Source organism: Monodelphis domestica, chromosome X (assembly GCF_027887165.1).
Source record: "Monodelphis domestica isolate mMonDom1 chromosome X, mMonDom1.pri, whole genome shotgun sequence".
Taxonomy (NCBI): Eukaryota; Metazoa; Chordata; class Mammalia; order Didelphimorphia; family Didelphidae; genus Monodelphis; species Monodelphis domestica.
This window is the reverse complement of record NC_077235.1, coordinates 86,017,772-86,039,981: the sequence shown is the minus strand read 5'-3', so window position 1 is coordinate 86,039,981 and position 22,210 is coordinate 86,017,772. Positions and strand designations below refer to the sequence as shown.

At 49.3% G+C, this 22,210-nt stretch overlaps 1 protein-coding gene across 4 annotated transcripts in view; it reads right to left on the bottom strand.

Moving 5' to 3' along the window:
* Nucleotides 1-2,028: 2,028 nt before the first annotated feature.
* VAMP7 (vesicle associated membrane protein 7) overlaps nt 2,029-22,210 on the bottom strand; it is a 37,248-nt gene continuing 17,066 nt past the window's right edge. For 2 of the 4 annotated variants that reach the window (XM_056808982.1, XM_056808983.1), the window contains 4 exons: nt 15,022-15,112; nt 13,846-13,913; nt 9,120-9,212; nt 2,029-3,893 (listed from right to left, as the gene is read on the bottom strand). In XM_056808982.1, the coding sequence (XP_056664960.1) occupies nt 3,825-3,893; nt 9,120-9,212; nt 13,846-13,913; nt 15,022-15,112 (321 nt within the window). In that variant the 3' untranslated portion in view covers nt 2,029-3,824. The remainder of the gene's footprint in view (nt 3,894-9,119; nt 9,213-13,845; nt 13,914-15,021; nt 15,113-22,210) is intronic. The other 2 variants (XM_056808985.1, XM_056808984.1) reach the window with 1 other exon arrangement.

Sequence of the window (22,210 nt, the reverse complement as noted above, 5' to 3'; positions counted from 1 at the left end):
GTGCTACCGTCTGGTCTGGTCAAAGGCTCTGAGCAGTTTGGCCACTTTTCTTCAAGTTTTTCACAATAGCTGGCCCAACTGCCAGCTCCCCCTGGCATGTTCCTCTGCCCATCATGTTCAACGTGCTTTGCACTGCTGGCTGACTTGGGGCGTTCTTTTGGGATTGCTCATGCTTTTCCTTTTTTCTTGGGAATTCTTTACTCATATCCTTTGACGCTTGCCGGCCAGATTACCACTTGTAGCCAGCTGCTGTGAGTCCACGACTCTGGGATGAATAGAACATGATGGACCCTGCTGGGTGGGGGAGAACTAGTGGGCCTCAGGTCAGGGGATGAAGGGCATAATGGTAGACGGTGGGCTTTGGTAGGGGTGTGTACATGCCACAACATAGCCGGTTCTAAGGGCTGGGACTGAGCGCTAGTGGGAAGAAGTCTAATTAGGTAGAACAATTTGGCTGGGCTCAGGGACTGCCCATAACAACCGTGTATGTAGAAGCTTGGGAGGTGGGGTGCGTGAACAAGTGGGGAAAAGACCAGAATTGCTCCACTGCTCCAGAGGCAGGCTTGTAGAGCTACTTGGATGTAGTCTGAGAGCTACTGGTTGGCTGCCATTTTGAGCACAGAACTCCAGGAAAATGTACTGGGATCTTGGGGTTCTTTGTGTGAGACACAACAGGGCCCGGGCCCATAACGGGCTCCCTAAAGTGCGAGTAACCCCTCAGGACATGGAAAACGTTGTTTTACTGGAAGAGCACACTGGTGCAGGCAGAGAGGCAACTCAAACTGGCTTCTTTGGCCTTCCCCATCTGTGCAGCAGATCCGCAAACAGATGCTCCAGGTTCAAATCCCATCTGGGAGCCATGAGACCTTGGGCCGTAGTTTCCTCAACTGTAAGGTGATGAGGTTGGCCTGGATTCCCCCCACCCCCTCCCAGCAGAAGATGGAGGCAGTTTTCATTTGTGTGCTTTTATCTCCATGAAGGCTTGGCTGAATTGAGCCAGTGCAGGTCTTGAGGGCATCAAAGCCATCTGTGTAAAGGTGGCAGCTGAAACCAAGAAAGAGGAAAGTTTTGGCCCAGGTTGGATGCTTAAGGAATAGCTTCATTAAGAGGCTAGAAGGAGTGGGTACCACAGCGCACCAAGCCCTAGGCCTAGAGTTGGGAAGACCTGAGTTCAAATATGGCCTCAGATCCTATCCTAGGGCAAGTCAGTAAACCTCCACCTGCCTCACTTTCCTCTTCTGTAAAATGGGGATCATAACAGCACCCACCTCTTAGAGTTGTTGTGAGAATCAAATGAGGTAACACATGTGCCATGCTTTGCAAACCCTCCTCTAAGCACTCTAAGTTCATAGAGTATTGGCATAAAATACTAACACTGGGAAAGCTCTAGGTCTGGAGTCAAAGGAACCAAATGCAAGTCCTGACTTCTCAGCCCCAAATTTCATCTGTATGGTGAAGGGGTTCGAGTTCTCTGATCCTAGAAATGTTTGAAGACTAGTCAAGTAGAAGAGGGGTAAGGCAGCCAAACTAGGAACAGTGGGTTGAGTTGAAATTACAGAGGAGGATTTAGGTGAGCTGAAAGAAAAACGTGCCAACTTCCTGAAGGCCATGGTGGGGAGTCCTACTGGGTGGGCAGCTATGGAGGGGTTGTAATTTGCATGGTTGGAGGGACATCAGCATCAGTGAGGTCCCAGATCCACTTTTATCCTTGCTTTGTCTCTGTAGGTAAGGTCGCCATCAGATGGCAACTGGACAGCCACTTGTTGGGAATGCTGGAGAAAAGGGGCTCCATGTTGGGTCCAGTGAAATCTGCCCTTTGTGTGTAGGCACTCTTGTCCCATCAGATCTTCACTAGCTGGAAGAAGCAAGCCTCTTTGCTCATGGCGCCCAATGGCTCAGCCGCCCTTTGCTTGCTCGGGCGACCGCACTTTCAGAATGGATTTTACTCAGTGCCCAAGCAGTGCCCACTCTGGCAGAGGTGAAGCCAAAACGAAGCCATGCAGGAAAGGTTTCAAAAACAGAGGCCACTCACGTTTCTGTGCTGTTTTATTTCAAGAGGGGAAGCTTTTCAATGATCAACGCCATCAACGAACGCATCTAACTTAAGACAAGGGCGTCATTGTTAAAGTGGTTTTAGACACAGAAGAGCAAAGTCAATTCCTGAAACATGCACAGTTAGGTGCAAGTGTGGACACAAAAGGGAATTGGACTTTGAAGCCATTTGCTTCTGAGTAAAGCTCTTTTGGTGGTTGTTACCCAAGGATGCACAATTACAGTCTGGACCAGTAGTAGAACCCCCCCCCCACCCCAAGATTTCCAAATAGCCCTGTGATGGGCATCCATAGCGCTGGGGAAGACGATAACACTTTTGCTGTGGACTTTGGGTCAGGGAAAGGGAGCAATAAAAGAGTGTGAGTCATGGAATGCACTGAGAAGGATAGGCACCGGGAGCCACATGACGTGATACGTACATTAGTCAAGGCACATGGCTGGGCTAATTAAAGAGAAGCTGCAATCTAAAGAGAATGGAGTGGACGTGTACTTTTCAGTGGCCAAAGGGCTCAGAACTTCCTAGAACTTCACTGAAGGGCACTTCCTGAAGAAGAAATACACACATACTTCCGACTCCCTTGAAGACACTGACACACCAGGTGTGTCTCCTACACTACACGACCTTGAGCTGGGCTCCGAGACAGGCACATTCCACTGCTTCCTGCTCCTTGGATGCACCACACTACTTGCTTCCTTTCCATCTTGCTCTAAGCAAGCGACTTTTTTCAGCATTCCCCCCTTCCTGCCAATGTCCTAATGAACGAACACTGTTTCCTCAACCAAATGTGCTTTGTGGGTGACCTGAGCTCTGGCCAAGGACTTTCTAAGTCTTTTGTCCTACCGTGCCCAGACCTGACCTTGTTAGGATGGACAGCCTGTGGCTCAGCAGTGATCAAACCCAGTATAGGGGATGCAGAGAGGTCCTCTCTGCTGCTGACTCGAGACGCAGTTTAGTCATTCAAGGCAGTACAACTAGGAAGCCCCATAAGGAAAAGATGTTCAAGTCAAGTCATTCTGTGAAGAGTCTCTTTTTTTGTAACATGCTTAACCAACACTTTGGGAAGGGCCCCTCCCCACCAAGAGGACAAACATATTGAAACACAAACCGGGAAAGTGGCTACAGTGTTCCCACTTGGGGAATCAATGAAACCATCACCGTTTCAACAGAAAAGGAGAGGAACAGTTTGGTCCATTTTTCCGAACCGGCTGCCACCAAATACCACACGGGACGAATGGGACCCAAGGAATTCCAGCAGGTGCCTTCCATCAGTCACTGATCTGATTCCCATGGGGTCAGCAACAGACGGTCTTGAGTGGGCTCTATGTGAATGAACAGATGGCACCGATCCTAGAATCCCCCCCCCAACCCCCCCCTTGGAGTGGTGCCTATCCACACTCATTGGAGGGGATGAGGCTGAGATGCATCATTTGGATTCCATTAAAGTGCAAATGCTTCGGTGTATATGGCCACACCGATACGGAGGCCCTCTTTATTCTCCACAACAGCTGGTGAGCTGGGTGGCTCCATCTGGGTGACAGCAAAGAGTTCAAAGTGACAAGTTCCTTTCCAACCAAGGCGGCAGTGGTGCAGAAGCAGGGACTGGATGGCTCCATTTGGGGGACGCCAGGACACACAAAGAAAAGTGCAATCTGGGAACAATGGAGGAAAGGCGGAAGGAAGGGATGGGCAGTAGCAGTCAGGAGGAAGTTACTTGGGTTGCTTCTTAAATCCTTGCTCCCTCTGATTCTTGACTTAAGATTGTTTTCTGCATTTATTTAGCCACACAGCTGGGCCAAGTAAGCCCACCACAGGCAACGGAGACAACAACATAGATGAAGATCTGGGGAGAACAAAATACAAAGGTGATCACCTTGTTACACTAGTGACCTATCATTTTGAAAGTCAAGAACAAGTTATATTTATAGTCCCTGAAGGTTTGCAAACTGCTCTCCCCTCACAGTGAGCCCAATGAGGTGGCTTTTGATACCCATTTTGTGAGTCAGAAATTCTGATCTCGGGGCAGCAAGGTGGCTCAGTGGATGGAGAGCCAGGCCTAGAGACGGGAGGTCCTGAATTCACATCTGGCCTAAGATATTCCTAGCTGTGTGACCCTGGGCAACACTGCCTCAAATCTCTCTTCTGCCTTGGAACCAATACTTGGTATTGATTCTAAGAAGGGAAGGATTAAAAAAACCCTTTCTAATCCCAGGGAGGTGACCCCTCGCCAACAGTCACTCAGCCAGACCTCAGACCTTGGTCTTTTGACCCCCAAGGCCAGCTCTTTTGATACTTCTGTGCCTCTCAAGTTATGCTTCTTCCTATACAAACTGAGGGTACTCGATTGCAGTGATCAAACAAACAAGTGGTGCCACCTATCAGTTATCTCAACCCTTCCCTGAAGCAGATGCTACTTGACAGAATCTCCAACTGTTGCTTCAGGACTTCCAGGGAGAGAGGATTTGCTACAGCAGCAGCCAGCCCTTTCCTGGTCAGTTCTACTTGTTAGGAATTCCCCTCTATTAAAACAAGGTCTGCCCCATGTGACTTCTATCTCCTAGTCCTAGTGCAGCCACCTGAGGCCAAACCAAAGAACCTTCACGTGGACTCTCCCACTTGAGCCCAAACAAGTTATTGAAGCTTTCTTGTCCTCAGTTTGCTCATCTGTCCTATGGCTTTTCAGGCTCTGAAGTGTATGTTCCTGCAGACATTTGCAAACCATCACCTAGTCTTTCCCCAATCCAAACCCCAAGCTGTCTCTTTTCTAGGATAGACTGCAGTTCCATGACACAGTTTAGGGTCCCCCCTTTCCCCCAGCCTACTCACCTTCTTCCGAAAGTGTCACAGGTTTTCATGTCTCTCCTAATGAGCTCGCCAAGACTGAACACCCCAAATGTGGTCTAGACCAGGGCAGAGGCCAGCAGGGCTGACACTGGGCCTCTTCTAGTGGCATAAGGTCACGTCCTTTTTTTTTTTGATCATCGCTCAACACTGACAGCACCCTTTGAGGTCACTAAAGCTCAGAGTCCTTTGTGTTGTCCTCTCTTCGCACCCTGAACACGGGGCTTTACATTTGTCCCTGCTAAATTGAAGTTGGATTCCAATCTCTATTTCAGCCCATCATAATGTTCTGGATCCTGGTGATCTGGCCTGCTACTCTTGAGGCATTTGGAAATGGGACAGAAAGCCTGTCTATATCTTTTGGTCACTGAGCAAACCTTTCCAGCTTGATATCGTAGATGCCAAACACACTCCAACTGTGTCATGATGTAGATCATTAAGAAAGATGCCTCAGTGGATAGAGCGCCAGGCTTAGAGATGGGAAATCCTGGCTTCCAATCTGACTTCGGACACTTCCCAGCTGGGTGACCTGGACAAGTCACTTCACCCCCACTGCCTAGCTCTTACTGCTCTTCTGCCTTGGAACCAATACACAGTAAAGATGGAAGGGAAGAGTCCCCCCCCCCCAAAAGAGGGGTAAGTCCAGCTCAGGAGAGTCGAAGGTTTGGAAAAGCCAGTCACCCAAAGTCTTGGGGAGCTTTCCTTCGCCATCTCTCTGGCATCTGGCCCCTTTCATGGCCACCTCTCTAATACAAGCCATCAGCAGCACTCACATGGGCCTTCGCAATAAGCTTCTCATTGGACTCTAGCCTAGACCTGGCCACACCCTTCAGCAATACCCTATTGCCTTGAAGTACTCCAAGCCTGTCACAGCATGGTTCCAGCCCAATTGGCCTATTGACTGTACGATGAACTCGATGCTCAGCCCTTGACGCCATGGCTGGAAGACCTCTGATGCCTGGTTTATGGGCTATTTTCTCCCAGAGCTCCACATAAATGAACACTTCCAACATGGATCCATTTCTAGGTTGTGGCCTCCCTCATCCGATTTCCCAAGGCCTCAAGGGATACTTTAAGGGTTGGACCAAAAAAGGAACATCGTGCCAACAAGCAGGCAAGGAATCAGGGAATACACAGAATGAAAGCAAAGGCAAGACAAAGGTCACGGTGAAAGAAAGCCTGGTAAGTTGACAAGGAAATGGGCCCAAGGCTCAAGGAGTGACAACCTGAAATCTCCAGCACAGTCTCCTACTCTTTCTGCTAGTTGGGCAGTCAGTAGACAGTGCCAAGCATGGGACTAGAGATACAAAGAACTGCAAAAAGCCAGGCCCTGCCCTCAAGGAGCTCCCAGTCTGATGGGGGACATGGCAAGCAAAGCAATACGTACAAACAGGAGAAATGGGAACTAACTATAGGGAAGACACAAGAGTTAAGGTGGCTGGAGAAGGCTTTCTATAGAGTGTGAGATTTTTGCTGGAACTTAAGAGGAAGCCAGAGAGGGCAGCAGGCAAAGTGGAGGAGGGAGGGCATGCTAGCCTGGGGGAATGGCCACAAAGAATGCTCAGATCCGATAGGGAGAGGGTCTTGTTTGCAGACCAGCTGGGAGGCTGGAGTCGCTGAAGACCAGAAAAAGGGGAGAGAGGCGCTTCTTTAAGTGCAGAAACTCGGAACACCAGAGGACTTTGTTTTTGCTCCTAGGGATGATAGGAAGCCACTGCAATTTGCTCAGCAGGAGGGCAAGAGACAGTTATCCCAACAGTCCTGGCGCCCCAGGTAATGAGGGCCTGCAGCAGGGGGTGGCAGTGGCATCTTCAAGAGATGGCGCAAAGGCAATTCAATAGGTCTCAACAAGATCTTGGACATGGGGGCTGAGAAGGACGAGGATGCCTCCTATGTTGTGAGGCCGAGGGACTGGGAGGATGCTGATGCTGGGGACCTCCACGGTAACTGGGAAGGGGGGATGGGTTAAGGGAGAAGATGAGAAGTTCCATTTTGGGCACAATCGAGTTTGAGATGTCTAATAGGTAGGTGGTTGTAGCGAATCATCAGCAAACAAAATTCCCACATTCCATAGACATCAGGCCTGGCTAAGGAGGCCTGAGAATCACCAACTTAAGAGATGATAACGAAATCCTTGGAAGTCAATGAGATCATCAAGTGAAACCCTCTAATTAGGGATACAAACTGGACGAACGTCCAATAAAGAAGCCTGAGAAACAGTGCTCTGATTGGTGAGAAGAGTGGTTGGTGTCCCAAAAATGTGGGGAAAGAAAGTATGGAGGAGGAAACCGTGGCCAACTGTCAAAGACCGAGGTGTCAAAGGACAGGCCCAGAAGAATGAAGATGGAGAAAAGGCCACTGAATTAGCAAGCAGGAGACTATGGAGAGAGCCACTTCAGGACAAGCTGGCTAGAGCCTTAAGGAGAAAGTGAGAGAGGAAGTGGAGGCATTGAGACAGACCGGGCCTTCTCAAAGAGTTAAGTCACAGTAGAGAGGGGACATATGGATGGATAGATGGAGTGAGTGTTTTTCGAGGGTGGGGAGACATGGACATGTCTGTAGGCAGTGAGGAAGCAGCCAGGAGGCAAGGAGAGACTGACTGAAGGGAGAGAGGGGCACTGATTAGAGGAATGGGGTGCGATCTGCTGGAGAACACGGGAGTTTCCTTGTGCCTGTAGAGGAGTTTGGGTGAGGCAGGAGTGGAGGAGGAGATGGTGAATGATGGAAGAGGGACCTCTGGGTGAATGTCCTTGGCTTTTTCAGTAAAATATAAGGCAAGGGTGTCACCTGAGAGGGTGGGAGAAAGGGGAGTCACAGGAGATTGAGAAGGGGTTTGGACAAACGCCTCTGGAGAATGGGAAGTAGGGAGACGAGGCAGAAGGATTGCCGTGCTTCAGTGAGGACCAAGCTGAGATTAGACAACATAGCTCTGCACAGTCCCAGCTGCCCAAGTCAGCATGGGCAGGCAGGGGATTTCTGCCAGGGCAAAGAGTAAGTTTCCTTCTAGCCGTGGCTAGTTTAGAACTTCCCAGGGCTAACACGCAGGCTGTGGACAAGACACGGAAGAAAGCTAGCTCACCCGGAGTGCGGAGACATGGGCAGAGCCAAGACAGCTGACTTACTAGGCTAGAGAGATGAGTGAAAGCCAGGATACTTACTAGCTAGGCCAAGCTAGAGAAGGAGGTTGACGCGGTCAGAAGGCCCCACAATGCTCAGATCTTGTCAAAGGACTACGATGGGCCGGGCCAGGCTATTATTGGAGTAAGAGATGGGAGAGATTCCTACTTCTAAAATGCTTTAAGGCTTATGTTCTCCCAACCCTGTGTGGAATCGGTAGTGCAACCGAAATCAAAACAAATGGTTTTTGTTTGTTAAGGTCTGCATTTCTGCTCTAGGTTGTTTTTTTAAAACTGCCTTTACCTTCTGTCTTGGAATCAAGGCTGAGGCAGAAGAGTAATAAGGGCTAGGCAGTGGGAGTGAAGTGACTTGCCCAGGGTCACATGGCTAGGAAGCATCAGAGGCCACACCAGAACCCAGGACCCCTCCGTCTCTAGGCTTAGTTCTCAATCCACTGAGCCCCTTAGCTGCCCCTGCAGGGAATAACTTTTGCCATTCTTTATTTCCCAAGTGCCTAGCACAGAGCAGGGTACTTAACAGATGCTTTTTGACTGACCTGATTGACCCATGACCCATGACATACACTGAAAGTCATCCCGTCACCACCCGGAAGAAAGAGAGCTCTTCCTTAAGTGCTTTTCCCCCTGAGACCCAAAATTCCAGGTAGAACTTGCCGAGTTTTCGTTATGGTGTTGCTATCTCAGACTCGGGACCAATAAGTAACAGCTAAATTAGAGTTTACAGATGTTCTAAAGACTCAGCACAAAGGGGAGCCAGTCACGTGGAGGGAACAAGGGATAGCCAATGGCCAACCTGGGGGCTCCATTTGTCTAGCTCCAATGTCAAGAGGTCCAGGAACTGCCATCATTTTGTGTGGATTTATGGAGAGATGTGGGCTCCACGAGACAGGTGGCCATGGATGGACTATGACGTCCACCATCCATCCGGAGGACCTGTACAGCCACGTGAGATCACAGAGGCCCCAGAAATAATCTTCCTTATCTTGCATGTTTACACCAGAACATCCAGCCTCCCACTTAGTGACTCTAAAGCACTTCTCAGCAGTTTCTTTTCTCTAAGACAAGCGGAGGCATCCGTCCCTCCCACTTACCATGGCCGCTATGATGATGATGACGGTGAGCTTGAGGTTCTTCATACACATGGCTCTGGCAAGGTTCCTACTAGTAGTTTTGAAGGTGACCGACTAGAAGAAAATGAGTGAAGAGTTTGATCCGTAACAGGCAATGTTCCATTCTCCCAGTCAGTCACTCCTCAAATATAGCTTGCTTCTCCCCGAAAGCTCTGCTGAGCACACATAGAAAGTTAGACTTGAACATTTTCTTCACTGTTTCCCTAAAACATCTGAGAGAAAGGTGAGAGAGAAATGGGAAGGAGGACCAAGATGGCGTCTGCCCTAAACAGGGCCAGGAGCAAGCAAGTTGTTTGGAAAAAAAGAAACTAAATCCAGCCACAAAAGTGTGGCTCCCATTCCCTGCCACACCCCATTCTGGTCAGAGCTCTTAAAGACCCTCCAAGGAGGACACAGGCCCGACGGCTCCTCAGTGACACCTAAGACTAAGGAGGCTGGCTGAACCAAGAGGGGCTCCCTCGTCCCCAGATGCTATTTCGACAACGAAGATGCTCATGCTGCAATGCTTGGAAAAATGCAGAGTCTGAATTGGAGGTCCTCACCAAGAGGCTGGCCACTGGTGACGACAAAGGGGGCTACTAGGAAGCCCAGTTTTCCAACTGTCTGGAAATTCTCCCTTGGCCGAGGTTACTCCTTGCCCCGGGACTGACAGGCCGATGACTGGGATCCTATGAACTTTGACATTCTGGCTATAAACAGAGAGCAGGAAGTTGCCACTAAGTGGAAAGGGGGCTCTCGGGCCCCCTTCAGAGAGGCAAAGAGAGGAACTGGTGGAGCTGACCGAAGGCCCACCATGTTTTTCCTGGCCACCCCATACCGGTCAGCTCACAATAAGTATGTAACTGCAGCTCAGACACCAACAGTTACTGTAACGGATGAAGAGGGAGAGACATTCTACAGGGAACTCGATGAAATCCTCCTAACTAAGTCAGTCACCAGAGCTTTTAGTACTGGGACCCTTCAGTGAAAATGCAAGGCTGGCGAGGACAGTGAAGGACGTAGTTCAAGAATAAGGAATCAGACAGGTCGAAGACTTGGAAACAGTACCCAGAAGCCTCGTGCCTCCATATTGTAAATGCTTTCTTTCTTTGAGACGAGAATCACCAGGCGCTAGATGTGATGAGCACTAAGTAATGCCACAGAAATTTAAATGGATTTTGACAGGAAATGATTTGTTACAGAAATGGCTCCATGGTACTACTGAAGACACTGTCTGTGTACACTCAGAGTAGTGGGGAGAATATTATAGGAGACAGTGTGAGACCACAGAGATTATTTGGAGTCCTCAGACCTGAGTTCAAATCCCACTCTAATACCTACCTACTCCCTACATGGTACATAACTTCTGAGCCTCAGTTTCCTTATCTGCCAAATAAAGGAGTTGGACTAGATGCCCTGTAAGGCTGCTTCCAGGTCTCGATCAAGGGTTCAAATGAGCCTAAAGGGAAGAGGCAGGTTTTCTTCTGTGATATCCTACACACACCACATTTTTACTCTCATGCAATTGACTGGAAAATAGTGAGAGTACAATGAAAACCATTTGATTTGATGGAGCAAAGCACCATCTCTTCCAACAAGACATCTCCTCTCTCTGGATCAAAATTATTATTCAAGATTCCTTTCAAGATAAACAACAGGGATAATTGCCGATCAGCCTTAAAACACGAGGCATTCGCTATTGGAGCTTCTGGGAAGCACTATGTAACAATGCACAGGAGGCTGGACAAACCATCCACACAGAAAAAACCCAAGTGGATGAAGAATGCCTGCTGTCTATAGCACACAGCTGAGATGATAACTGGGATGCACAGTACAGATGGACACTGAGGTGGGTGCCGAATTCAATCGAAAGGCTGGATCACCCTCAGAAAATCAGCAAGCCCACACTTGGTCTCTTGGTCTCTTTTAGTACCAAGATACCACCAATCTTCTGTAGGGATGAAACATATAACACAGTTGCTTTTAAAGACTCAAAACAGAGTATTAAGGGTAAAGGAAAACCACATGGCGGGGGTGAAGAAGCTACACCATAAAAGGAATAAGAAGTTGGAAAACAGAAGGAAAGGATGTTAATGGGGAAATGCAGCCAGGCTGGTCATGTGGGAAGGCGAATGGCTGGATGTCCACGTTCCACGTGCAGTGACACTGAGGAAGGAGCTGAAAGGGCCAGGCAGGCATGGGTGTGCTGGAAGCTGCACAGATCCATCTGAAGACTGGAAGATAACAAACCTGAGTGGTGGCTTACCTTGACTGCCCATCTGGAAAGCACTGATCAGGGTTTCTGTTCAAACCACAAAGCTCTTGCTCTCATTTATCCACAAAGAAACTCCACTACTTTACCTTAAACTAAGTCAGGGTAACCTATCCAAAGCCAAGTTGATTCAAAACGAGAGCAAGACATTAAAAATCTCTACAGTATCAGAGAGCACTATTTCATGTCCATTCTGCCGAACGAACCTCCAATGTTTCTCTATAAAAAAACAAACGAATCCTAGCCTAAATCTGGTAACCAACCCACCCACACCCTCTTCTATTTCACATCTGCCACACAGATTTACTGGCATTTGGCAGCGTGGGGCCTTTTCCTGAAATCTCCCGAGCATTTCTAAAGCACCTATTACGTGTAATGACTGGTGCCGGGCATTAGGGGAAGAGTCCTGCTTACATAAAACTAGCTGTGGACAATTCAGCAGAACACGAAGAGGGCCCCAGAGGAGAGCCACGCACTACTGGAAATCACTGAGTGGCTGCGGAAACTGGGGAAGGCTTCATGAAAAAAATGGCAACTGAGCCGAACCTCAACAAGGCCAGATCCAAAGGTCCCAAGGTTCTCTAAACCGTTTTCCTAGCTTGTCTGGAGGGCAGGGTACATATGGAACAAGCAGCTACTTGTTCTCTCAAGCTGAAAAGGCCAGTTGGTGGCAGATTGTGGAATGCCTCGAAAATAGCAGGCATACATCATGGTTTCTCATTTTCCAAACGTGGAATGGCCCACGGAGCCAAGACCAGTCTGACACGTGTCTGTCTGTCCGTCTCGAGTTTCTTCCCCCATAATACGGGAGCCCTCAAAAGCCGATCTTTATGGACTCTTCCTGGGGTGGAGTCATGGTAACTAGAGGGACACTGTCTTTCTTTTATTCTCTCGAGCCTCCCATGGACAAATGAGTGTGCACGTTGAAAGAGTTAAGGGGAACACACTCTGCTGCTTTAGCCTGAGATGGCCAAAAGGCCTGGATAAGAGAAAAGGGGGCCCTATGCTGGATCTCCTGGGCAGTCTAGAGCTTTACATAAAGGAAGAGAACAAGTTGGTGGCTGTGGTGCTTCTTCCCACCTCTCCCTTAGATGGGCACCTTTTATGCTTCCATGGCACACATAAGTTAGCAAGCTCAATGGCATACACGTAGCTCTCAAAAATCTTAGGAAATGAATGGGAGCCCCTGCAGAAGGCCAGTGATTTTCCCAAGGGACTCTCATTGTCCTGAATCTTTCTTATTTTAAGGCTGGTCCAGGAAAGGCCAGCCTTAGACATGATCGAGGAAGGGGCTATCAGCCAAGCTGACACAATCTGAGGGGGGCCAGGAAGGCTTGAAAGAACAGTGGCCTCACCAGCGTGGACACTCATTCCACTGCTGTAGATGACACCGCTCTAAACTTGAGTTTTTGTGGTCAAAATCCCTCCTAACCCCCAACCCAAACACCTACCTGGTCACCAACCTTCCCCAGATAACAGACACCCAGTCTGTTGTCATAGCTTTTCCATCTTGGCAGGCCTGGCCCTCCGGAGCCTGCACAGCCTTTGAGAACCTGGTGTCACCTCCATACCATGAAGAGGCATGGGAGGAGGACTTTAATGATCTCCCTTCCTTCCCACACACACACACACACACACACACACACACACACACACAAAATCACTTCCACTAGCTGTTACAGGGCCCCATCCCAGTAGGGATCCCTGCCCTTGGGGCCAGAAAGCTTCTTTCTGAAAAGGAAGGCTTTTCTTCTTCCTAAGCTAACAGAGGCATACCAATAAAGACTGAGGTCCTTAGGTATACATTCAAGGCCTCCCAAGACTTGTTCTAGCCCCATGATGGCAAACCTATGGCATGTGTGCCAAAGATGGTGCTCAGAGACCTTTCTGTGGGCACATGCAGGTCCCTGGCTTGGCCAGCTGGGAGGCCGGTCCTGCCCCTGAATGCAGGGGATGGGGCACTCTAGCCTCCCTCCACCATCACAGTGGCAGGGCATGATCAGCCCAGGGCTCCTGAATGCACTCTAGTCGCCCTCTACCACATGAAGTCAGGGGGCAGGACATGGCACAGGGTCCCAAATAAGTTCTAAAAGGTTTGCCATCACTGCTCTAGCCACTTCTGGCTTTAGCTCAGACTATTTCCACATTCTTAGGAGCAAGCCAAGGGCAAGTTAGAATTCCTCTCCATCCCCCATATTTTCCCCGTCACCATGTCCCTGAGATCCCTGGAGCTGAAAGCAATTTCTCCCTTATCTGTATACATGTCTTTCCTTAACACACCAGGGATTCATCTTCTTCATCTTTTTATTTCCCCAGCACACTGCCTAGGCACACAGTAGTCACTACTTAATAAAGACTAATCCGTTAGGGAAGCATGCTCTGGAATTTCCCCCAATGAGTGAGTGGTCAGATCTAATCTAATTGCAAAATACTTACTGAATCTACGAGATGTTCTGTTTTATCTATTAGTAACTCCAGTCTTTCTCCTCGTTGGGCCACTAGATCTGGGGGGATTGAGAGTGGGAAAAGGAGGGAAGAGGAAGGGAGTAGCAGGACAACAGGGAGATTGGGGAAACGGAAACAGAAAAGAAAGAAAAAGGCTCAATTAAAATTCAGTCATTTCAGTTCTCAGTTCTAATTAAACGGGTCTGATTCCATGGAGGGCATTCTTGAATGTCTGATGGTTCCCCACAAAGCCATTTGCACTCGTTAATCGCTGGAAGGAATGAGAAACCCCAAAGCAGCAGCTCTCTTTATCTACAGAGATAACTGCTCTTTGAGGGAGCCACGGAAATACCATGTTCAATAATTTCTCGAATACCTCCCTAGATGTCTACAAACCAAGACCATCAGGGCTTCGGGACGAAAACGCAGACCCCTCCTCAACAGTACTGTCTGGAAGTCCCACCAAGGAAAAGTTAGGATTCAAACAGTTCACTTAGCACGTAACCTAGTCTGACACGGGTTGGGAGAATGAGTGGGACTTGAGAGAGAGTCGGGCCAAAAGGATGGAGATTATTGCAGATTGTTGGGTTTTTAAAGCACTGAAACACACTCGCATGTAGTCTTCTCTCTGTGAAACTTGTCTTTTTTTTGTTTTGTTTTGTTTTGAGCCCTTATCTTCTGTCTTAGAATCAATACAATGTATTGGTTCTGGGGCACAAGAGGGTTAAGGGCTAGGCAATGGGGAGTAAGAGCCTTGCCCAGGGTCACCCAGATAGAAAGTGTCCGGGTCCAGATTTGAACCCAGGACCTCCCATCCCTGGGTCTGACTCTCTGTCTGCTGAGCCACCCAGCTGCACCCCAAAACTTGTATTCCTAAGGATGAGATAGTTTCAGTTCCACATTTGCAAGGAGATGTCTACCTGACTCTAGATTTATGCTTGCTTACCAAGGGAACATCTTTGACACTGTTAAACTAATGTGGTCTTCTGGGAGAGTTAGCCTGACAGAGACATCTGGTTGATGCAAAACAGACAGAAAACATGGAGGTAGGATCATACATGATCTCCCCAAGTGGACAACTGTGCCTGAGGGCAATCATATGAGGAAGAATCCTTGGAGCTAGTGCGAAGTCCCCCTGGCCCCATGCAAGGCTCCCACAAGACGTACCGATGTTCCGGACCATGATTCCTTTCAATTCGTCCACTTGGGCTTGAGTTTCCATTACTTTGTCCACATGTTTGTTCTCAGAGTGATGCTTCTATAAGAAAAGAAGCTTTGGGTGAGACTTCTGTACACTGCAGAGCCCTGGCAAGGATGACTCTTGCTTTTTTATTACTTATTAGGGACATCTCTGACGCTGTTAAACTACTGTGGCCTTTTGCGGGGTGTACAGCCTATGTCTTGCTCATTATAACACAAGAGACATTACAGGAAACAGAAAAGGAATGATTATGGTACGAAAAGAGCACCTTACACTAGGGCCGAGAATAGAAAACACAAAAATAGCTGGGAGGCAGAGGAAGAGGAAAAGATCAGCAATGAAGTAAGAGTTGAGAAGCTCCGCTGTTCGGCCATCTAACATGGATGGGCGAACTGATGCAGGACAACAGATGATATAATGATGAAAGAGGAGGAAAAAAAGAGTCCAACATGAAATGTGTCACAGCCTCCCTTGGCAGAGGCTGAGGCCCAAGGGCAGGAACGAACCTCACGGACCATCAGACGGAGGGGTTCTTAAGTGAGGCTCCACAAATCTGTTTTAAAGAATATTTGGAGTGATTTCAATCTTGTTGAATCCTATATATTTGGTGCATTCAAAAGCCTTATTCTGAGCAGAGGTCCGGCATCGTCAGACTTGCTGAAGTGAATGATGACACACAACAAGGTGGAGAACCCTTGGTCTAGCTTTCAGGGCCTTTCTAGACTGTGGCTCCCAGAACAGAACCCAAGAGTACAGATGAGGTCTGGGCAGAACACAAGGGGATGGGCACTCACCTCCTTATTCCTGGAAACTGCCCTTTGGAAGGCAAAGCCTGAGATCACTGGGATCCCACATCCTGCTGCTGACTCAGAACTTTAGGAGATAAACTGAAGCCAACCACGCTTTCCCTCGGCATCATGAACAGTGCAAAGTGGACTGGTCTAGAAGACAGAGGCCTTGGTTCAAAGGCCAGATGTACCACTGGATGGGGCCTTAACCTGTCTAGCCTTCGTTTCCTCATCTGTTGGATGATAGGGTTGAACTGGAGGCCCCACCAGCTCGTGAATCTTATTCTTTTAATCAAAAAGAAAGGGTCCACCCTGCATCACCTAACTCTTGACGGGTAATTTAGGATGAAGGGTAATACATGTGGCCCTGGGTCAGTCTTTCAATAGTAACCAGGGACCACTAAGTTGAAAGAGAGTTCCGGGAAAGGAGTATGACAAGTGGTTGATTCAGGGGTGCCTGCCAAAGGCTCTGCTCAATCTGGTCCTTATGAACACAGGCCCCACAGGGCCGTTAAGGCCTGCTCAAAGTCTCCTGACACCACAGTCTGTTCTGGTTCTGCATACAAAAGAGGCGGCCTTAGGGGACAGCTTAGACCAGTGATGATGAACCTTTTAGAGGAGTGGGTGATGCCCTTAGGTGCCCATGAAGAGGGGGAAGGGAGCCATCCAACCCCATGTTCCTCTGGCTTTCTAGGAACAAATTCTGGCAAACTCTGTGCTGGGGCAATGGTACGCATGCCCACAGAGAGGGATCTGAGTGCCCCTTGTGGCACATGCCTTAGGTTTGCCACCATGGGGCTAGGCTTTCAACACCTCAATGTAGAAAGAACCATATGGATCCTCTAAAGCCTGAAGTGCCCTGTAAGCCTTTTGGGGAGCATGGGGAGGACCCATGCAATTATCTAATTTCTCCTTGGCCAAGGAAGAATGAGGCCTTGATTTTCTTTGGGCTTATCTCCCACTCCTAGCTCTCATCTGAGCTACTATCAAATCAAAGGCTTGGGCGGCCCAGTCAGTGTGACACCATAACATAATGGTGGATGTCAATGCACTCAGAAGTGGGGTCTCCTTTGATTCATTGCCAACTAAACTGTGGCAACTCTAAAGGGAATTCAGAGACCCCCAGGGAAGGATGGTCAAAGTATACTTGACTCCTTCTCAGTTACCAAGAAAATATTGGTCCCAAGTGTTTTCAGCCATAATAACCTCCCGCCACTCATGTGGGGCCTGGGCTATGTGGTCTACACTCCAGCAAGATCAGGGTCAGCTATGGCAACTGACATAACTACTCTATTCAATACCCAGTAATCACCAGGTCCCAGCCACCTTCTTTGCTGGACACATAGGTTACTTAGACCAGCAGAAATCTGATATAGTGTCTCCTTCAATACCCATTACTTGGGAGAAAGTAGTATCTTTGAGCACCCAGCCCTCCCCTTCAGGGCCGGATATCATTTAATATTAGATCCTGGGATGATGCAGTAAAGTCCAAGATGGGAAGGAGGAGAGGAGGCAGAAAGCATCTGGGTGACAGGAGATGAGGAAGAGGGAAAGAGAGGAAGCTCACAGCAAATGGCCTCAATTTTTTCTGTAAAATATGAGGCAAGGCTCTCAGCTGGGAGAGTGGGAACTCTGGGAGGTCTGAGGGTGAAAAGATCTGAAGAGCAGCTGTGGAGTGGGCTGGCAAGTCAGTGAGGGAGACTACCTTTGAACCTCCAGGGTCCAGATAAGCTGGTGTGTAAAATAAACCGGCACTGGACCCAGTAAGCACGGTTGTGTGACTTCTCTCGTTTTTGTTCAGTGACGTGTAGAGGAGCAAAGATAGCAGATGATGGAGGTCTCTAGGGCTGAGGCATGGCAAGACAAGATTTGAGATGGGATAAGAAGGCAAAGAACTCGGGAATTCAGCCAGGGCAGGAGTGGGGTCAAAGGAAAAGACGACAAAGAATAGGGTTTTAGGGTTATAGGCTAGAGGGCAAGGTGGAATGACAGGACTGTGGCCAAATCTCTGAGTTCATAAACATGGAAGTGGAACATCTGGGGGAGGGGACCGCCTTGGTGTATGGCTGAGGTGGCTGGAGGAGCAGCTCATGGGAAGCAAGCAAGTTGAGGACCTGGGAGGCAAGGGTGTTTGAGAAAGTACCAACACACACAGCGAAGTCCCCTAGTATGAGGGCAGGATGGGCAAGAGAGCTCGTGAACCAGGTACTGAACTCACCAATGGCCTGGAAGGCCTGCAGAAAGCAACTATAAGAATGCTGACTGGCTCTAGGCAGGGATCAAGGGAACCTCAGAGGAGGAGAGGCTACTGAGCAACAGGGGTAAGAGGGAGGAGAACCAGTGAGTTGGGGTGGGAATGACTAAGAGTGTAGTAGCCAGTGTTGTAAAGGGGGCCCGGGACAGCTCATGAGGAGGGGGCCAAGTCTCGAGGAGAGCCAGAAGATGGAGAGAGTGGCATAGGAAGAGTTAAGAGAGAAGCAGGAACATTGTGGAAGGAGGGGGTGGTACCCTTAGAGTTCTAGCAATAGCAGGATGAGGGTATGGGCTAAGGAAACATGTGCTTCCTCCTGAGCACAGTATTCCTACCCTTGGTACCTGTCTGGCCCCCATCAAGACTACAGAACTCTTATGGAGCCACTGAAGGGGAGCTGACAGAACTATAACCTGGTAGCCCTGTTGTATTTGGCAGTCCTGCCCTTTCTGCACGGTGGGGAATCCTGCAGTTAAAGCAGTCTTCACACGGGTGCTTGTCTTAGAAAGACTCGTTCCCGAAGTCCCTCCAACGTTTACAGTCCTGTGTGCCCAGAAAGGTGACGTGGAAATCCCTTCCTCTCAACTGGCCCAATTGTGACTTCCTGGAGGTTTCCAAGTGTGGGATTCACATCTGTAACCGTCTGGTGACTCATTTGTTCTACTTGGCTGGTTCGAGCTTCATTGCAGGAATCCGTGTGGCTTGGCCTGTGTGAGCTGGATGGCCTACGCCACTGTTGAGATCATTTATTTCTCGGACTCTGACATCACTGTGGTCTCTAAACGGCCTCAGTGAACCCTGCCTTGGTTCAGGGTTGTTTTTCTACCTCCTGAACCTGGGGTTTTCTCTCTCCATCAATGTCCATTTTGCTGTGGCAGACTCATCTGGCAGCAGTTACCAATCACATGAACTTGGGCAGTGGCGGCAGCGGCAGCGGCGTCCTCCAATAACACGCTGATCGCTCAAAGGAAAAAAGTCTGCTCTGTTAAATTGGTGAGTGCACAGAGTCCCACAAGAGACTCTTCTTAGAAAAGATTTGGTGGGAGTGCTCTCCTCGCTAGGACATGCAGAAAACGTGCTCCCATGGCTTTGGACCGAGCCGAGCACGGCCATCTAGGAAAACTGGACTCCGGCGCTGATTAAATCAAAGGGAGGGAAGATCAAGGAGGCACGGCTTGCTGTCTCACCCCATTCTCCAAGGGAGGGAGGAAGACACTGGAACAGATGCTCACTGACTGCCAGAGTTCCTCTTTCTTCTGGTAATCCTTCTTTTTGGCCACCTCTGAGGGAGGGTGAAATCCAAAATGGAGGGAGAGGAGGAAGGGGGCGTCATGGAGAAGGGGCAAAATCGAATTGCCTAAACCCATCTAGCAAACATCTACTTTGGTCCCTGTCCTCCACTGACCAAGGGGAAAGAACTCCCTATTTTCTTCCACCTGCAAAAGGATTGAAGGGTAAATCCCGCCAGAATAAGTCATCTGGAAGCTGCTTCTGCTTCACACACCTGCTGAGCTCAATGTATGATAAAATGCAATTAAGGGCTGGGGCAGCTTAGGTAGCTCAGTGGAGAGGGAGAGAGTCGGGAGGGCCTGGGTTCAAATCTGCCCTCAGACACTTCCTGGAAAAGTCATTTAACCCCAGCTGGCTAGCCCATATCCCTCCTCTTCTGCCTTAGAATTGCTGCGAAGACAGAAGGCAAGGGCTTATTAAAAAGAAATAAAGCCAAATGCCACTGGAAATGGCTAACAAAACCAAGAATACACCAGAACATAGATGGCATTAGTATGTGTTTTTCCAAGAACCTAGGCAGCCTAGGCAGCCCCCAGGATGCTGGGGTCACTCACTCGATACGTTTCTCCAACAGACTCTAAGCACACCCTACGAGTCACCTCCACATCCATCATTTCTTCGTTGACATGATTATCTGGATCTACGGTCCATACTGGCTAGAGCATGGGCTTGGCCTCAGCTACTTCCTAGCTGTGACTTTACCTGCTTGCCTCAGTGTTCTCGACTGTAAAACAGAGCCCCTACCTCCCAGGGTTGGTGTGAGAGACTCTTCACGAAGTGCTTAGCATAGTGTTGGGCACACAACAGGTACCATGTAAACGCTCAGCCTCTTCCTTTTCCAGCACCTCCCATTCAAAGCGAGGCCATTGTCCCTGGGGAAAAAATCTGCCTTTGCTCAATCCATTCCTCAGGGCCCCCCTTTCCCACAGCCTCCTTCCCCCTTTCCAACAGGAATTTTACACAAACAAACCAAGTGCTTGGGTAGTCATTGGCATGGCCCAGCGGGTTTCAGGTAGCCCTCATGAACCACAGAAGCCCAATTAACAACGGAAATCAGACAAGAACAGCAAAGGAAGAAAGAAGGCCTCCCAGTCAGGCCCGAAGGAAGTCAGCCACAGGCAGTGTGAGCGAGCGCCAGAAACTATTTCTGACACTCTTTCCTTCCCCCAGGCCCATCATTTTAGAATTCAAACCACTTAGTGGGGCTGAGCCTAGAGCCTGGGATGACACAAAAGAGTAGGAATGCCTCCCACAACTCCCCCTTATCCTTCCAGGCACCCAATTTTGTCTTCCCAGTTTTCTCTCTCTTCTGTTCACTCATTCATTCACCCCGATAATACAGACCCTCACAGCTTCATGCCTCAAGTACTATAATACCTTCTGATGGATCTGCCTGTCTCTAATGGCTGCCCACTCCAGCCTGTCCTCCATTCTGCCGCTTAAGTGATTTTCCTGAAGCTTAAGTCCCAAGGCCATAGGGAGCCACAGCAGTTCATGGAGTGGCCCTGTCCTGCCTTTCCAGTCTTCTCTCATGTCCTGCTTTTCACTCTCCTCCACATACTCCACAATCCCAAGACACTGGCTTCCTCCTTGTTCTGTCCCCTGGTCATTTTCTGCTTTCCACCCATCTCCATTCGTAGGATACTCTCCATCCTTGGTGAAGGAGGTCTTACACTCAACTGTCCCCTGGAAACTAGTGCCTGCCCTTTGAGGTGATCTTGGGTCCTCTGTAGAATAACCCGAATGGAGATTCCTTTGGCCTTTCTTCGCACAGTCCACACGTGGCACACCGAAAAGCATTTAACTTTAAGCCACTTAAGCCATTTAAGCCACTGCCCACTTAGTTGGACCTTAAGAAATGACGTACACCTGGAGGCCCAGAAATCCACACCAGGCTACCCATGTCAACTCTGGTTCCCACAAACAGTCCAGTGATCCCCCAACTTCTCTCCCAAATGGCAACTCAAGAGGCTGGAGCACTATCTGAAGAAGCAAAGTGAGAAAAACAATTGTATAGAGGGACTCTCACCCTAACCCCAAATAAAGTGGAAGGGAAGGAGACTTTTCCCAAAGCTGCTGAGTGAACTGGGCCAGGGAGATGAGGCAATGCCCCCTGTGCCAGGCCCTGGATGTCATAAGCAGCAGGACTGGCAGGGAGGCAGGTGGAAATCAGGGCGAAGGGAGAGTTGTGCAAGGGCAACAGTTTTAACTGATTCACCCCTTGCCTTCCTGGCCCCATGGGGCACTTGTGACAGCCTCCTGACCTCCACCTCGTGAGGTCCACACTCCTGCTCACGCTAAGGACCTTCCGAAGTGCCAACGAAATGGGACAGGCCCAGGCAAGCGGCCAGCGCCAGAACAAGGATGCGGACCTCACCCTCCAGCCAAGGTGTCCTGCAAGCCGTTCCTGTTAGATTTTCCCAAAAAAGCTACCATTGCTCATTTCAATAGCTCTGCCCAACACAGACACACGCATTCATCGAGTGCCTGCTCTGGGCCAGGTACTGTGCTAGGGACTGAGGATACAGAGTGTGGCCTCTGCTTCCAGGAGAAGGGGGCATTGGAACAGAGGCTTGGAAGAAGCCCTGAGGTTCGGGCTGGGAAGGAGAGCCCTCGAATAGCCAGTGGAAAGATGAGAGGATTTCTTGGGTGGAGGAGGTTGCTGACACTGGGTCACAGAGGAGATAGAGCAGAGTAAGGTGTGGAAGGGGCCAGGTAGAGGAGGGTCTAGAGGCAAGAGGAAGTCCCCAGAGCTGACTGAGCAAGGGGCTGATGTGATGGGAGAGCACTCTAGGAAGATCACTAACAGCCGAGATCCCAAAGAGC